General features: G+C 35.5%; 1 protein-coding gene across 3 annotated transcripts in view; it reads right to left on the reverse strand.

Annotated features, from left to right (window-relative positions):
* Positions 1 to 19,944, reverse strand: part of LOC149784901 (uncharacterized) — a 141,406-nt gene that overhangs the window by 14,205 nt on the left and 107,257 nt on the right. For 2 of the 3 annotated variants that reach the window (XM_089978492.1, XM_089978491.1), the window contains exon 15: positions 5,218 to 5,700. In XM_089978492.1, coding sequence (XP_089834618.1) covers positions 5,218 to 5,700 — 483 coding nt within the window. The remainder of the gene's footprint in view (positions 1 to 5,217; positions 5,701 to 19,944) is intronic. The other variant, XM_089978493.1, reaches the window with a different exon arrangement.

A 19,944-nucleotide genomic window follows, 5' to 3' on the forward strand; every position in this document is an offset into this window, starting at 1 on the left:
CCCCCCCCCCCACCGCGTACGTACGCTTGATGCCCCCCTTCCCCATATTCTATAAAACGGCCTATGTTTAATCCACGCAGAAACCATAAAGGATTCATAATATTAACGTGTTTAATAAAACATTGTCCACCGACGTTGTATGTCTGGCATCAAAGAGATACGCGGGGTAACATTAAACATTTTGTCTAGTGTCCGCTAAAATTCAAACGCCGACTGAACAGTCGAACAGGTTAAGTATTAGACAAATTATTATGGAGGTTTCACCCCAACCCCGTTTCCTATGCATATGTACATTATCAGTAAAAAAACAAACATGTACTGTACATAAAATTTAATAAATCCGTAAGAAACTGCCTAATCCGGTCGTGTTTGGTTGTGTAGCTGTTTCGCACTGTTTTACACGTGTATATTCTTAGCAATGGAAACTTTTGCTTATTTGCAGCCTTTTAAATGTTCTAATCATGTCATTTCAAAGTTTATAAAAGAAGTTTCCTATTGAAATAATCACAAAACAAATCACTGACGTTTCCGTTAACTTTTCTGTGACCCAGGTTATCAGAGTACACGGTGGAAGAATCGGCTTGTTAGAACCATTAGAGTGTCCTATGGGGCATGGCTCGGCACAAGCTAGTGTAAAAACATCAAAATTAACTAGGTCTATATTAATTAACTTATTAATGATATGAATTCACTTATAGCTCAGTTTTTATGAAACATCAGATAATAAAATAGCATTTATTTGATATATAAAATATAACATTAAGAAATACCCGAGTACATGTGTACAAAGGAGTGTAAAACCAGAAGGGCTCGCATCCTTGCTTACAATTTAAATGTCAGTCATACAGTAGTATAAAATAATAAAAGTATTATTTTTATACTACAAGTGTGACTGATTTTTATATTGTAATCAATGATACAAGCACCTATGCGTACAACAGCATGTTTACTAATAATTTACCCTTTATGGCGCCTCAGATGAACTCAACAGATGCTGGATGTTGACCTACAGTGTACATGTAGAATAGCACTTTTAAACCGAACAGACAGAAATTTACGCGCGGGCCATGTTCTCTTAGCAAGGGCCACGCTGTTTATGGAGAAAGTTATTTAATATTCTCCTGCAACATGTTTGCTCTTAAAACATTCTGACAGCAAGAGCGTGGACATTATTAAAATATAGAAACCAACACCAACATGTAAAGATGTCCACGTCGGTACGGTTGTTAATGTCCAGTACGAAACAGAAGACGTCGACGTGCTGTTAGGCAAGATTCAAGGATTATGAAAGACTGGTTCTTTGCCGAGAAAGAGGTAAGTTACTTTTACTCATTTCTTTTTACAATTTTCGCATATAGAATGATCAAAGTGGATAGCCTGAATCATCGACATTATAAGCATAAGCATAAATTCGCATGGTCGTTTAAAATTGAGCCAAGGGATTGTTTCAGATTTTACTTAAAGATAATAATTCAACCTCCTGTTTCTAAAAATGATATCTACACCATACTATCATCGAATATTTAAGCCTTCCACAATTCAACTGTGCAATCATGTCTGGCTCTTACCCCCACCCTCAATAATGCGGGCGCCTCAGTGAGGAGCACTTGCGTTACTGATTGAAACAATTTGTACAAACATAAATGTTCTTCGTATTATTTTATTGCTGATTGGGTGAATCAAGATAAGCATACACGATTGAGAACCAAATGCAGTAGCTTAATTCATGATTTTATTCCTAAAAGACATCTGCCATGTCTATCAAATATTTTGATTGGTAAATTTAAAATAGAGATTTAATTGGATAAGGATTACAGCTTTTCTTAATGTTTATATACACTAGGACTCTTTTGCCAACCAAATCGTTTTCTCATTTCAGTGCATTCTTTCTGTTATGCATAGATATTTAAAATGATCAATTATACTAATTTTTATCTTTTTACAGATTAAACTTCATGAAGGTCACAAAATTTAATCAACACAACAAAGTTAGCAATCATCTGAAAGAAGTGCAAAACATTGACAGCAACAGGAAGAAGTTAGACAAAACCCCATTGCCATGCTAGAGGAAATTCCGACTCCAGTAAAGGGTATGTATAAGACGCTTCAAATCTTTTGATGTAATACACATGATAACATATGCATTTCAGACTCTAAAATTTGACCCCCAATACATTTGTTTTTTTAAATATAAAAGTTGGAAACCAGATTTTGAATTTGTTTATATATTGCAAATGTACATATTTTGGAAAAATGAATCCCAAAAGATTTGGAGAAATCTTCCAGAGGACTGTTCCAGAGGTAGAGATGACAATTTTTTTGCAAATTTCTAATGTGTGCCCATCATTCCTAACGATTGGTTACTAGAGTATACAATTAAAAGGAAACTGTATTAAATGTGAAGCTGAACTGCTTTGTTGTAGGTTCGCATGTTCCAACCCCAAAAAGAGCTGTAAGCATACTTATTACTAATATAAGTGGCAAAAATCATAATCTGAGCACAACAAGAGTATAAATTACATGCCATTATTACAGAAAACTGTATGAAAAATGTATATGCAGTTATAATTTTTGTCACAAATCAGCTGAACTCATGTGGATTAGTAGTATAGATGAGAATAGACACAAAAGAAATTGATAAATTATTTGTGCATAAGTCATTTTGACTAGTGTACATGTCTACAGTAACTTTTGCGAATCGTCATAAAGCCCATAAATGTTGATTGTTGTATTATCCTCAACCTGCCATGGTTCATCCCTATACGACGGTCCAGTGCAACATGTTTTTAAGTTTAACAAAATATCTTTTCTCTAACATTTTTCAGTTACATAACATCCATCAGTTGCATTGATACATCCCGGGTTATTTTTGTTGTTTTTTCTTCGTTTTGAAAAAATGATATATGGTGTCATTTATTTTCTATTTAAGCTGGACTGCTATGTGTGTAGTATCATAATATAATGAATCTAGGGCAATGGTTTCACATTCAAGAACCTGTTTTTTCAAAACTGTTATTAAGTAGCAAACTTTTTTTTATCTTTATATTTCAGTCTGTATAGGTGTCCATTTCATTCATTTTTTCTCCTAACATGGTGGTTTAAGAAGTGCATGTTACAGTAGCCAAGTTAAACCAGACATTTATATTGTGCTTAATTTTATTTGACCCAGATAATGTCACCAGGTTCTGAAAACAAGCGTGTTTTATGTCATGAGAAAATTGGCACATGAACCATGGACAGGCATGAATTTTAGGACGGTCAGGCTTGAAATATCAGGGTTGATTCTTAAATAGGTCACTTGAGAAAGGATTGTATTATTATTATACAGACCACGTATGACAAGTAAATTGTAAGCAACCATATGAGCCCCCGTGAACACCTTTTTTTTTAACGGGTACCCAATTGTTCGTTTTATTACCCAGGTTATTATCAATGGGAGAATACCCGGGTACACATTGGCATCTTTATCCAGTAGTAGTCAAATTTGGAATATGCAGTGTGACTTGCAGGTGTCTCATCAACAGTGCAGTTTATATGTTTGCTACTGAACTATGGTAATTCTATTGGTAGAGCAATTTGACTCATAGTCCAAAGGATGAATTTTCAGCCTGGGTTGGCTGCGTAAGTGTGTCCTTGGGAAAACAGTTGGCACCTATTCTCACAGTGTGATAAAGTGCCATCTAACCCAAACTACAATTATGTATTTTGCCTTTACCTTGTAAAACAAATCTTCAAAAATCCACCTTACAGAATGTCTCAAATGCTGTGATCAGAAAAAAAAACTTCTACCAACTTTTTCATTTCCATTTCAGGTTTCATTTTTCAACAGTTCAAGACTGAGCCTGCTAACTTGCATTCAGTGGTCAACAGGAAGTGCATTGATTCAAAGAGAACAATCTCCAAGTGAAAATATTGTTGCAGACTGGCAAATAATGAAATTCAGATGCAGGAGTGTCAATTACATGTTTTGTTTGCTTTGAATTTTCTGGAACAGTGAAGAATGGTCTTCATGTGAAGCTAATTTCCAGCAGTATCTTTCATTATGACCTTAATGTTTTTAGAATAAATGTGATGTATTAATATAACAGGTACATACATACATACATACATACTCTAGTTGTCTTACCTTATTAAAAGATCACTAATCGAACTCAAATTATATGCTTATGATTACTAGATTTGAATATTGATCTTAGTCTGTTTAATTCTTGTATTCAGTAAAAACTAAATACTATAGTTGTTTTTTGTTGTTTTTGCTCATGTGAGCAAGATGCCGCTCATGTGAGCAAAATCTTGCTCACGTGAGCAGATCTTGCTAACGTGAGCAAGGTGTGGCTTACGTGAGCAAGATGTTGCTCATGTGAGCAGATCTTGCTCACATAAGCGAGGTGTGGCTCATGTGAGCAAGGTTTGGCTCACATGAGCAAGATATTGCTCTTGTTAACAATTCCTGCACATGTGATTTTCTTATTAGAATCTATTTGCTCACGTGAGTTCTACCTAATTTGCATGTTAAATTGCACATGAGACTAACCTGAGTTAGATCTCACGTGAGAATCTCATGTGCAGAAGGGTAGGCAGTTTTGGTGTGGGTTATAATATACATGCTTTTAAAAATGTTTTTTAAAAGGTAACCAACCCTAATTTTAAAACCAGTGCAATAGGAAAAACACTTTTATGCCTAGTGTGACAGCCATTTTGAGTCAAGGCTTTTAGCTGGACCTTGTATAGGAACAGCATAGTACACCCATGACATGCCAGATTAATGACCAATCTGGGTCAAAACTGTTTACAGCTGCATGCATTTTATACAGAAGTGAATACCACAGATCTAGTTTTACCTGTATAATCGTCTGCAGATACTTCACACAGATCTAGTTTTACCTGTATAATCATCTGCAGATACTTCACGTACAGGGGGCCTCAAGTGGCTTAGTGGTCCAAAGCTCTCTCTCTCCATTATGGATCTCTGCCATCTCACCTCTGTCTGAGTGGGTTCGAGTCTCGGATGCTGCCAGTGTGGGTATATGAGAAAGCTTGACATTAGTTTCTCGTGGGTCGGTGGTTCTTTCTGGAGTTTTCCCAGGTTCTTCCTCCACCATTAATTATGGCTGCCTTGTATAGACTATCATGTGCTGAAAAATGGCATTAAACCCTACAACAATAAGAACAACTTGTGTACTGGTCTGCAGATACAGCAGACATGTTTAATTTTACCTGTATACTGGTCTGATTTTGTAGAGCTTTCGGCACCATAGACCCCTGAACCAAGCATTGCCTTCTCGCTACCAAGACGGCAGTCTAGACCATTTTCACAGATTGCATCGATCTTATCCACTTTGGTCCCATGAAAGAAATAATACTCGTTGACCTCTGGGTATATATCTCTTGACAAGTACTTGCCTACCCCGGAAGTTTTGATGCATCCTTCTCTGCAGCCCTTTATTTTTTCCAGCTGTGGAAAGCATTCCTGTTTTGACTTCCATAATGATTTGAAAATTTCTTGCCTCTTTTTGAAATATAAGTCAAAAAGATCTAGGTTTTCGACCATTTCAACCTTTAAGACTTTGATTCCAGTGTGCCGAAGATTGACAGCATCGCTTCCTTGGCCAATCAAATGCCTCTGCCAAGTATCATTCACCAACTTGACTATTTCTTTGTAAGTTACTGGATCCACATCTACAAGCTTTGACTTTTTACCTATATAAAATTAAAAATGTTTCTTTAAATTTCACAGAAAACAAAACAATACAAATGCATAACAAATTTGAAAATACTTACTGATATTATAAGTGTGTTTTTTCTAGAATAAGTGTGACTCCAGTGATATATGTGTGAAATGAATCAAAGATTATGAGTGTAACTTTTGCAAATGAGTCGAAAGATCCTGACATCATAATTGATTGCATAGAAACAGAAAGATTATTCAAGTATTTTTATCTCAATGAAAATATTTCCAGTAAAACATTATCAAAATATATGCTACTGTGACAACTCCTTACTCAACATATTTTTGATATGGCCCAATTTGTTTAAACAATGATAAATTTCCCAAAAGTTCTCATCAAACTTGTCACTGTTATTTTACTTTTTGCAACATATTTAACAAGGCTTTACACTATAAATCTTCGCTATTAAATTCAGTATAAATTTTCAAGCTGGGAACATTTAAAAACACGAATGTCACAAGTAATATTAATATTAAGATAATGTATACAATCTGAAAATCATTAAATATATAATTTATTTTGGAACCTAAAAACACACTGATGATAAAATCAAAAAATCCTTATAACAACACATTTTGCAAAACAAACCAGACCATATATATTGATATATTTTATTTGCCAGTATAGATCTGTCATGACAAGTTACACAAACACATCTGTAAACATCAAGGTTAACTGCCAGCATGCAATGATTATGAAAAGTTACAAAAACACATTTGTAAACATCACAGTTGACTGCCAGTATAGATCTGTCATGAAAAGTTACAAAAACACATCTGTAAATATCAAGGTTAACTGCCAGAATAGATCTGTCATAACAAGTTATACAAACATCGGTAAACATCACAGTTAACTGCCAGCATACATCTGTCATGAAAAGTTACACAAACATCTGTAAACAACCCTAGTTAATGATAATCATGTTCTACAATAAACTTGATATGTCAAATACCTGTCTGATATCTATAATTGACTGAAGTACCACAGACTGAACCCACAATAACAACATTAATTGTACAGTTAGGTTTAACAAAGTTTAGTTACAGACAGAATGTTCTATACCCTTGTTAAAACACATCTGTAAACATCACAGTTAACTGCCAGCATACATCTGTCATGACAAGTTACACAAACATCTGTAAATATCAAGGTTAACTGCCAGCATACATCTGTCATGACAAGTTACACAAACATCTGTAAATATCAAGGTTAACTGCCAGCATACATCTGTCATGACAAGTTACACAAACATCTGTAAACATCAGAGTTAACTAAACATCTGTAAACATCAAGGTTAACTGCCAGCAAGCCATCAATTATGACAAGATACATAATCATATCTGCAAACATCAAAATTACTTTACAACATTAAGTAAAGACATTACAGACATTTACTGTTATCTTGTATTCAACCCTAGTTAATGATAATCATGTTCTACAATAAACTTGATATGTCAAATACCTGTCTGATATCTGTCATTGACTGAAGTACCACAGACTGAACCCACAATAGCAACATTAATTGTACAGTTAGGTTTAACAAAGTTTAGTTACAGACAGAATGTTCTATACCCTTGTTAATCTGCACGCAGATAACCCACTGAATGCATGATATTTGGATCCCATTTTTTCTTGAAGGTGTTCATCAGCATGTAGTTGATTATGTTGATACAAGACTTGCTAGTGTCAAATCTAATGAATAGTGCACTAAGAACATGCAAGAGCTAGTGTCAAGTTTAAAGAATAGTGCACTGAGAACATGCAAGAGCTAGTGTCAAGTCTAATGAATAGTGCACTGAGAATATGCAAGAGCTAGTGTCAAGTCTAATGAATAGTGCACTTAGAACATGCAAGAGCTAGTGTCAAGTCTAATGAATAGTGCACTGAGAACATGGTAGAGCTAGTGTCAAGTCTAATGAATAGTGCACTGAGAACATGCAAGAGCTAGTGTCAAGTCTATTGAATAGTGCACTGAGAACATGGTAGAGCTAGTGTCAAGTCTAATGAATAGCACACTTAGAACATGCAAGAGCTAGTGTCAAGTCTAATGAATAGTGCACTGAGAATATGCAAGAGCTAGTGTCAATTCTATTGAATAGTGCATGAGAACATGTAAGAGCTATTGTCAAGTCTAATGAATAGTGCACTGAGAACATGCAAGAGCTAGTGTCAAGTCTATTGAATAGTGCACTGAGAACATGCTAGAGCTAGTGTCAAGTCTAATGAATAGTGCACTGAGAACATGCAAGAGCTAGTGTCAAGTCTATTGAATAGTGCACCGAGAACATGCTAGAGCTAGTGTCAAGTCTAATGAATAGTGCACTTAGAACATGCAAGAGCTAGTGTCAAGTCTAATGAATAGTGCACTGAGAATATGCAAGAGCTAGTGTCAAGTCTATTGAATAGTGCATGAGAACATGCAAGAGCTATTGTCAAGTCTAATGAATAGTGCACTAAGAACATGCAAGAGCTAGTGTCAAGTCTAATGAATAGTGCACTGAGAACATGCAAAATCAAAAACAAAAAGAAATAACTCCACTTATTCAGTATAATATCCTGTACAGAAATTTCTCATGGATTCTATATGGAATACTTCAGGAATTTGTATGGAAGAAATATGGACTGAAAAACGTATGGAATCAGACATTTTATTCCATATCAATTCCAAAGCACTTCACAGCAAGTGAAAACTCCATATGGAATAAAGTTGCAACTTTAATCCAAAAGCACTTTTTTCCATATGGAAAGCAGGATCATGTATTATAGCATCATGGAAAATACTGTCCGAAGAATTAATAGCCTAGACTATCAGATTCAAATAGAAATACTGGTGGGAGTTAGAGTACATGTATATGTCAGTGTAGCTGATGTGGAAGGATGAATAAATACTCATATAAATTTGAAGAAAACACATGCATACCACTTTTCTTTAATTTATTTCCACACATGTTTAAATACAGACAAAGACATGACCCCAAAAGTAGAGAAAATATAAACATCATCAGAATATTAATATCTGGTAGTACAAGCATAGAGGAATCTTTGGACTTAGAACATTTGGTGCAAGGTGGATTTTGGGCGTGATCTGATGTGTACTCTGAAAAATAATTAGTTTCTTGGCTTCCTGCTAAAATATGCTCTATAAAAATCATACTCTAGTGAAAGTGTGACTGAAATTTCAGCAAAATCACAGTGAACATTTGTTGACATTCACTCAAATGTCCTTTTTCACACAAATTATGGTATTTTAGGACATTTTACCAGAATTTCTGAAAATATCAATGAAAATTTGTGACTGAAATTTCACTGACTCTGCCAACATTTCTGAAAATATGTGGGAATTTGTGATTGAAATTTCGCTGAGAGTTTGTCAAAAATTCTGAAAATATAGTGATACTGTATTTTGTGATTGTAATATCATGGATATTTCAATAAAAAATATCAATAAGATATAATAAATTTATTTTTTTGTTTCTTGTACAATCTGAATGATTTTCAGCAACATTTATATTTCCTGTTTCTGACAGCTGTAATGTTTTTGTTTATTTTGGGCACAATAACTTCTTTCCACATCTTTCCTTGTTACATTTCTTTTTCAAATGTGTTGTTGTTGTATTTTTGTTTAACTTCAACCAGATTTAACTGCCCTCAAACATGGTTTCTTGTTTTAAGACAGAATTTCGCTTTTCTCTTGACCTGAATCTGATTTTTCTCGATACGGACCCGTTTTCTAATATCGTCTCCAAAACTTTCTTTTTTTTAATAATGCTGTATCCAGTCCCATTCTGCAAATGAGCTTTCTAATAAGTATTTGTTCCATTTATTAAAAGATGATCGCTGTAAAGGACTTTCTGATTGGTCAAAATTTTGTACTTGCCCAATGAATCATTGTGTAACGGAAATTGATGGGAATGAGCATGCTTGCTAAACATGGTGATTCAAATTTTCAAGCGGGATACAAGATTGAACAACAATTTGAAAAATGTGCGGCAATGAGAATAGCTTGACTGCAGAGTTGATAGGAACGTAATTTGTTAATCTGTATGAAAACTGAATGCCAGGGCTAGCATTTTGCTTTTTTGCCATGATGAGCTCTACAGTAGTGGCTAACATGCTAAATAGAACAAGGAATTGAACCAGGATGATTTCGAAGTTATGTAACTCAAAACTGATTAACTTCCAGAATGAATTTAAGGAGGGATAACGTATAGATCACTGGTGGGAATTGTTGCCAAATACCCAAATTGTTTTATCTTTGTGGAATTTTCTTGGCCCACAAGTAGAATCTACTTTCAATATCGTGAGGCATTATTGTGCATATTATCACAATATTCTAGGTGTGTTAGAAATCAGTGTAAAATAAGAGTAATTATATCATGATAAACATTTGTCACAGCTGCTTATGGAACAAGGACTAATTCAAGGGACCACAACAGCATCATAGTTTGCGCATTAATCAAAAATCAGGTCTGCAGTACAAGTGACATAAGAGAGGCTCGTAGCATTTCTTCTTTTCATAATCAATGTCTCAAATGGATGCTTTTCTGTAATTTTGCATTGTTTTTACGGCTGAATTTTTCAATGCAGATTAATATTTTATATTTTATATATGTTTATGTGTTCACAGATGCCTGTGCATATGTTCCAAGCTTGATACTTTGATTTTTAAAATCACTTAATTATTTAGTGTCAAGCCAGATTCTTCACATCATGTTGTATATGCTGTATATATTGTACACAACAGATAGAAGGCCTCAAGGTAGATTAGTTCTGTAACTAATTGAGTTACTTTCTCTAAATAAAGTCATTATTATTATTACATGTATTATTATTAACTCCCATATATCTTGCCTTGGATGTCATATAATTACAACATCTGTATAAAAAAGTCATGCAAACTTAATATCACCATGGTTAATAAAGTCATGTTTAATTCATATTCATTATTAATTTGAAACCTTCTGAAAAGTCTGAAAAACTATTGAAACTTCAGTAAAATACTATATAATGATCAAACTTTTAGTGAAATCTCTCAAAAGTTTTAGTCAAATATTTGTGAAATCTCACCAGACTTTTCAGTGAAATGAAAAAGACTTAAGTGATGCCATCATGGATTAGGTTTTGTATGTGAGAAAGAAAATGAGGACAAGAAAAACCTAAATCTTATTTGTTAATGTCTGTCAAAATAAAATTTATGATCCATTTAAACATTATTGTGAATATTTATCATTGATTCCCAATAATGTCTAAGAATCATTAGGCAGTTTAATAGAAATCTCAAGCAGATTTTGTTAGGGTTTAGGCAGAAAGCGCTTAAAAAACCCGTCTCAATTCCACCTTAAGTATGCCTGGAAAATTTTGTACGGGATAAACTATTACCAAATTTCTTATGAACTATTTACAAATTCCATATGGTATAATATTTGCCAATTCTATATGGACTATTCACAAATTCCATATGGAGTATTGCCAAATTCCATATGGATTATTCACAAATTCCATATGGAATTTTAATTTTATTCCATATGGACAACCTACAGATCTCATGGACTAATTTGCATATTTCATGGGATTTTCCATACAGAATATGTAATGAATCCATAACATTTCCATATGGATACACTGAAATCCATAAAAGTGCTTCAGCTATAGAATAAAAATGTCCATATGGATATTTTTGTAAAAATATATATGGATTCCATATCCAATCCATGATGAAATTTTGTACAGGATAAATTATAAATAGATTATAGTTTGCCTTTAGGCTACCTCAAGGGGTGTGGAATTCAATTTATTTTTTTCTTCTAAAGATAGAAACACAGTAGTGTGTGTGTTATATAGCCATGAAAATATAAGGATAAAAATACATAAATACATAAAGAACATTTGTCATTTCCAGTGAAGGGAACAAACCCATGTATTTGGCGAAGAATCGAATGCACAGGCTCTTGTTAATGCCTCCTTTACAGTCATATTCAATAATTTCAAACAATCATTTAAATAATTCAATAATATTAAACAATATTTTATTGAGGAACAGGTTTTGTATTTTATGATTAAGTACCTTTTTGTCAATGTATTTTAGAAAGTTTTCAGTTGACATATAAGTTTGATATTCTATTTTTGTCTACGATGGACCATTTTGGAATAGTTTTAGAAACTAAACTTTATATACAAAGCTTTATAACCTCTAAAATAATAAAAATGCCTATTGCAATTTGAAACGGAGTGAATAGCTCATGGTAATGCAGTTTCTATGAGAAGGAAACAGAAAAGATGACTACTTTTCATGTCTATTTTGATAGTGTTTTGACACCCTGTAACCATGGCAACAGACACATAAACACAAAACTGATGTCAGAAATAAATGTTAACCACCTCATATGAACAGTTAACATAATAAAAGGACATTTGGAGGGGGGGGGGGCAGAAAATGACCCTTATGCATTATAGACCTTTCATTAGATGAGAGTAAATAGTTTAAAAGTTCTAATAAAACACATTAAAGTCTATTTCTTTCAATTTAGTGTTTCAGCTTAAGGAATTAGCCAGTGCACACACATTGATCTGTTTAGCACCAGCAGTTTATGACTCTCATTCAAGCTATAAAACTTCAGTTTATTTGAGTTAAATGATGATGGATACACACGCTCTAATAATAATAATAATAATAATAATTATTATTATTATTATAATAATAATGATAATGACTTGGTTTAAAGAGGGTGAAACTTTAGTTGCATGGAACTAATCTTCCTTATGACCTTTCATTATATGCAAATTTACATGCAGAATAAATAAGTTTGCACACAAAATATGCACTGAAAACAAACTGCATTTATATATGGACATACTAAAGAGAAACTTTTGTAAGACCATGCTCCAGCCAGGGTCATTGTGTATATACAGAACATGCTCCAACCAGGGTCATTGTGTATATACAGAACATGCTCCAGCCAGGGTCATTGTGTATACACAGAACATGCTCCAACCAGGGTCATTGTGTATTTACAGAACATAATCCAGCCAGGGTCATTGTGTATATACAGAACATACTCCAATCAGGGTCACTGTGTATACACAGAACATGCTCCAGCCATGGTCATTGTGTATACACAGAACATCCTCCAGCCAGGGTCATTCTGTATACACAGAACATGCTTCAACCAGGGTCACTGTGTATACACAGAACATGCTCCAGCCAGGTTCATTGTGTATATACAGAACATGCTCCAGCCAGGGTCATTGTGTATATACAGAACATGCTCCAGCCAGGGTCATTCTGTATACACAGACCATGCTTCAACCAGGGTCACTGTGTATATACAGAACATGCTCCAGCCAGGGTCATTGTGTATATACAGAACATGCTCCAGCCAGGGTCATTGTGTATACACAGAACATGCTCCAGCCAGGGTCATTCTGTATACACAGAACATGCTTCAACCAGGGTCATTGTGTATACACAGAACATGCTTCAACCAGGGTCATTGTGTATATACAGAACATACTCCAACCAGGGTCACTGTGTATATACAGAACATACTCCAACCAGGGTCACTGTGTATATACATAACATGCTCCAGCCAGGGTCATTGTGTATACACAGAACATGCTCCAGCCAGGGTCATTCTGTATACACAGAACATGCTTCAACCAGGGTCATTGTGTATATACGAAACATGCTCCAGCCTGGTGCATTGTGTATATACAGAACATGCCTCAACCAGGGTCACTGTGTATATATAGTACATGCTCCAGCCAGGTGCATTGTGTATATATAGAACATGATTCAACAAGGTGTATTGTGTATATACAGAACATGCTTCAACCAGGGTCATTCTGTATATACAGAACATGCTCCAGCCAGGGTCATTGTGTATTTACAGAACATGCTCCAGCCAGGGTCATTCTGTATATACAGAACATGCTCCAGCCAGGGTCACTGTGTATATACAGAACATGCCTCAACCAGCATCACTGTGTATATATAGTACATGCTCCAGCCAGGTGCATTGTGTATATATAGAACATGATTCAACAAAGTGTATTGTGTATATACAGAACATGCTTCAACCAGGGTCATTGTGTATATACAGAACATGCTCCAGCCAGGGTCATTGTGTATTTACAGAACATGCTCCAGCCAGGGTCATTCTGTATATACAGAACATGCTCCAGCCAGGGTCATTGTGTATATACAGAACATGCTCCAGCCAGGGTCATTGTGTATACACAGAACATGCTCCAGCCAGGGTCATTGTGTATATACAGAACATGCTCCAGCCAGGGTCATTGTGTATATATGAAACATGCTCCAGGCTGGTGCATTGTGTATATACAGAACATGCCTCAACCAGGGTGACTGTGTATATATAATACATGCTCCAGCCAGGGTCATTGTGTATGTACAGAACATGCTCCAGCCAGGGTCATTGTGTATATACAGAACATGCCTCAACCAGGGTGACTGTGTATATATAATACATGCTCCAACCAGGGTCATTGTGTATACACAGAACATGCTCCAGTCAGGGTCATTGTATATATACAGAACATGCTCCAGCCAAGGTCATTGTGTATATACAGAACATGCTCCAGCCAGGGTCATTGTATATATACAGAACATGCTCCAGCCAGGGTCATTGTGTATACACAGAACATGCTCCAGCCAGGGTCATTGTGTATATACAGAACATGCTCCAGCCAGGGTCATTGTGTATACACAGAACATGCTCCAACCAGGGTCATTGTGTATATACAGAACATGCTCCAGCCAGGGTCATTGTGTATATACAGAACATGCTCAAGCCAGAGTCATTGTGTATATCAGAACATGCTCCAGCCAGGGTCATTGTGTATATACAGAACATGCTCCAGCCAGGGTCATTGTGTATACACAGAACATGCTCCAACCAGGGTCATTGTGTATATACAGAACATGCTTCAACTAGGGTCATTGTGTACATGCAGAACATGCTCCAGCCAGGGTCATTGTGTATACACAGAACATGCTCCAACCAGGGTCACTGTGTATATACAGTACATGCTCCAACCAGGGTCACTGTGTATATACAGTACATGCTCCAGCCAGGGTCACTGTGTATATACAGAACATGCTCCAGCCAGGGTCATTGTGTATATACAGAACATGCTCCAGCCAGGGTCATTGTGTATATACAGAACATGCTACAGCCATGGTCATTGTGTATATACAGAACATGCTTCAAGTAGGGTCACTGTGTATATACAGAACATGCTTCAACCAGGGTCAATGTGTATATACAGAACATGCTTCAACTAGGGTCACTGTGTATATACAGAACATGCTTCAACTAGGGTTACTGTGTATATACAGAACATGCTTCAGCCAGGGTCACTGTGTATATACAGAACATGCTTCAACCGGTTGCACTGTGTATATACAAAACAAAAATACTGACACAACCAAGTTGATGGTTTGAGAATTTATACTTTAAGTTGTTTTGTACATGTATTTGTCAAATCAAACAGGTTCCACATTTGTTTCACTGACATAGATTACAATTAAATGCATTTATATTAGTTCTTTCTCTAATATCTTTTGTAGTTGTTGTAGTTGTTGTAGTGTTTAACGCCATTTTTCAGCACACGATAGGCTATACATGGCGGCCAGTATTAATGGTGGAGGAAGAACCCGGGAATATCTTTTGTGATTCTGTTCCAAATCAGTGGCCCTAAATAATGAATACGTTTCTTGAATATTTCTTTATTTGTTTTTTGGAATGGGAAGGTCCCTTAGCTGAAAAAGATCTTAACTTGAGAGCGTTGTCTTGTTTTCTAGCATGAAATAGTTCCTTGAGAGCTATAATGGGGCCATATTATTTGAATTTGTGCATAAGTCTAGCCTTTCTCAAAAATATTTCTTCATTTACTGTCAACATTTTAATATTATTCATTGTCAGCATTATCTAAGATCAGTTTGTAAGATTTTTATTCGACAGTTACAGGGAGGCATCTCCAACTTTACTGATGTATTACTTTGTATGTAATAGATGAGAACGTCATTCATATTAAAAGTCAGTCATCAATTTATTTGCTTTACCCTAATATCAAAATCCATTTGACTAATATTTGTGTAGGACATTGAAATTATAGTTTTTATTTCTTGCCAACACTGCTGGTTACCTTGCCCCCTCCACACCAATGGTTTGGCAAAATTCAAGTCTCCCTTGGTATCTGATGCCCTTACTTCTGCCACATTGATTATTTACAGATCCCCTATTGCTCTCAAGTTACTGAGGGAATGACATCGCAATAAGTATTGTTAAACTGGATAATATGTATACATTTAGTGTTGAATCGTATCTGTGACTTAAGTCTCATTTCTGCTTATTATGTTGCAACTTTTATCTACACAATTGTCAACCAGACAGAAGAGGACTATTAGCAGATTTTAACACCAGTCTTTGACATCTTGACTTTGATGTTTGACCTTTGAACTAAGGTCCATGACATTATAAATTCTAATAGCATTCCCACAAAATGCAAAGATGCTTCAGAAACCATACACTTGTTAATATACCAACTGCAACTAAGAAATTAAATAATCATGTTTTCCAATAATTTTGAAGTAAATTCACTGAATGAGGATGCATGGGTGCAGATTTTATCTGCCTTGTGAGATGCTAATTTGACTGGAATTTGAAAATAAGAAATTCAGATGGTCAAGTACATAAAACACAACTCCTCAGTTAATTTTGATGCTCAAGGGTGAATAAATAAGGAATCAATACATTTACCTCTTATGGAACTACTAAAAATGGCTGAAAAACTCCATCCTGTCTAAGTTTCTTGGTGATATGGATTATGTTTACAATGCTATCATATTGGCAGTTTAAAGATCAAAGCAACATGGGAACATAAAGGCCTTGGATCCTATACTAAACAACCAAAACCTGAAGAAAGAAATGGCATTAAGTACTAAGACATCCTCACCTAGAAAAGGACCCACCTTATCATAATTGGCATTAAGTACTATGACATCCTCACCTAGAAAAGGACCCGCCTTATCATAATTGGCATTAAGTACTAAAAATCCTCACCTAGAAAAGGACCATCACCTAGAAAAGGACCCGACTTATTATAATTGGCATTAAGTACTAAGACATCCTCACCTAGAAAAGGACCTGCCTTATCATAATTGGCATTAAGTACTAAAAATCCTCACCTAGAAAAGGACCCTCACCTACAAAAATGACCCACCTTATCATAAATTGGCATTAAGTACTAAGACATCCTCACCTAGAAAAGGACCCACCTTATTATAATTGGCATTAAGTACTAGGACATCCTCACCTAGAAAAGGACCCTCACCTAGAAAAGGACCCACCTTATCATAAATTGGCATTAAGTACAAAGACATCCTCACCTAGAAAAGGACCCACCTTATCATAATTGGCATTAAGTACTAAGACATTCTCACCTAGAAAAGGACCCGCCTTATCATAATTGGCATTAAGTACTAAAAATCCTCACCTAGAAAAGGACCCTCGCTTAGAAAAGGACCCGCCTTATTATAATTAGCATTAAGTACTAAGGCATCCTCACCTAGAAAAGGACCCTCACCTAGAAAAAGACCTGCCTTATTATAATTAGCATTAAGTACTAAGACATCCTCACCTAGAAAAGGACCCTCACCTAGAAAAGGACCCGACTTATTATAACTGGCATTAAGTACTAAGACATCCTCACCTAGAAAAGGACCCGCCTTATCATAATTGGCATTAAGTACTAAAAATCCTCACCTAGAAAAGGACCCGACGTATTATCATTGGCATTAAGTACTAAGACATCCTCACCTAGAAAAGGACCCTCACCTAGAAAAGGACCCGACTTATTATAACTGGCATTAAGTACTAAGACATCCTCACCTAGAAAAGGACCCGCCTTATCATAATTGGCATTAAGTACTAAAAATCCTCACCTAGAAAAGGACCCGACGTATTATAATTGGCATTAAGTACTAAGACATCCTCACCTAGAAAAGGACCTGCCTTATCATAATTGGCATTAAGTACTAAAAATCCTCACCTAGAAAAGGACCCTCACCTACAAAAAGGGCCCACCTTATCATAAATTGGCATTAAGTACTAAGACATCCTCACCTAGAAAAGGACCCTCGCCTAGAAAAGGACCCACCTTATTATAATTGGCATTAAGTACTAAGACATCCTCACCTAGAAAAGGACCCTCACCTAGAAAAGGACCCACCTTATCATAAATTGGCATTAAGTACTAAGACATCCTCACCTAGAAAAGGACCCACCTTATCATAACAGGCATTAAGTACTAAGACATCCTCACCTAGAAAAGGACCCACCTTATCATAATTGGCCTTAAGTACTAACCCACACCAAAACTGCCTACCCTTCTGCACATGAGATTCTCGCGTGAGATCTAACTCAGGTTAGTCTCATGTGCAATTTAACATGCAAATTAGGTAGAACTCACGTGAGCAAATATATTCTAATAAGAAAATCACATGTGCAGGAATTGTTAACAAGAGCAATATCTTGCTCACGTGAGCCACACCTTGCTCACATGAGCCACACCTCGCTCATGTGAGCAAGATCTGCTCAAGTGAGCAACATCTTGCTCATGTAAGCCACACCTTGCTCACGTTAGCAAGATCTGCTCACGTGAGCAAGATTTTGCTCACATGAGCGGCATCTTGCTCACATGAGAAAAAACAACAAAAAACAACTATAGTATTTAGTTTTTATTGAATACAAGAATTAAACAGACTAAGATCAATATTCAAATCTAGTAATCATAAGCATATAATTTGAGTTCGATTAGTGATCTTTTAATAAGGTAAGACAACTAGAGTATGTATGTATGTATGTAGGTATGTATGTATGTATGTATGTATGTATGTACCTGTTATATTAATACATCACATTTATTCTAAAAACTTTAAGGTCATAATGAAAGATACTGCTGGAAATTAGCTTCACATGAAGACCATTCTTCACTGTTCCAGAAAATTCAAAGCAAACAAAACATGTAATTGACATTCCTGCGTCTGAATTTCATTATTTGCCAGTCTGCAACAATATTTTCACTTGGAGATTGTTCTCTTTGAATCAATGCACTTCCTGTTGACCACTGAATTTAAGTTAGCAGGCTCAGTTTTGAACTGTTGAAAAATGAAACCTGAAATGGAAATGAAAAAGTTGGTAGAAGTTTTTTTTTCTGATCACAGCATTTGAGACATTCTATAAGGTGGATTTTTGAAGATTTGTTTTACAAGGTAAAGGCAAAATACATAATTGTAGTTTGGGTTAGATGGCACTTTATCACACTGTGAAAATAGGTGCCAACTGTTTTCCCAAGGACACACTTACGCAGCCAACCCAATCTGAAAATTCATCCTTTGGACTATGAGTCAAATTGCTCTACCAATAGAATTACCATAGTTCAGTAGCAAACATATAAACTGCACTGTTGATGAGACACCTGCAAGTCACACTGCATATTCCAAATTTGATTACTACTGGATAAAGATGCCAATGTGTACCCGGGTATTCTCCCATTGATAATAACCTGGGTAATAAAACGAACAATTGGGTACCCGTTAAAAAAAAGGTGTTCACGGGGGCTCATATGGTTGCTTACAATTTACTTGTCATACGTGGTCTGTATAATAATAATACAATCCTTTCTCAAGTGACCTATTTAAGAATCAACCCTGATATTTCAAGCCTGACCATCCTAAAATTCATGCCTGTCCATGGTTCATGTGCCAATTTTCTCATGACATAAAACACTCTTGTTTTCAGAACCTGGTGACATTATCTGGGTCAAATAAAATTAAGCACAATATAAATGTCTGGTTTAACTTGGCTACTGTAACATGCACTTCTTATACCACCATGTTAGGAGAAAAAATGAATGAAATGGACAACTATACAGACTGAAATATAAAGATAAAAAAGTTTGCTACTTAATAACAGTTTTGAAAAAACAAGTTCTTGAATGTGAAACCATTGCCCTAGATTCATTATATTATGATACTACACACATAGCAGTCCAGCTTAAATAGAAAATAAATGACACCATATATCATTTTTTCAAAAAGAAGAAAAAACAACAACAAAAATAACCCGGGATGTATCAATGCAATTGATGGATGTTATGTAACTGAAAAATGTTAGAGAAAAGATATTTTGTT

This window comes from Sinohyriopsis cumingii, chromosome 13, assembly GCF_028554795.1.
Source record: "Sinohyriopsis cumingii isolate HCF-2022 chromosome 13, ASM2855479v2, whole genome shotgun sequence".
Lineage (NCBI taxonomy): Eukaryota > Metazoa > Mollusca > Bivalvia > Unionida > Unionidae > Sinohyriopsis > Sinohyriopsis cumingii.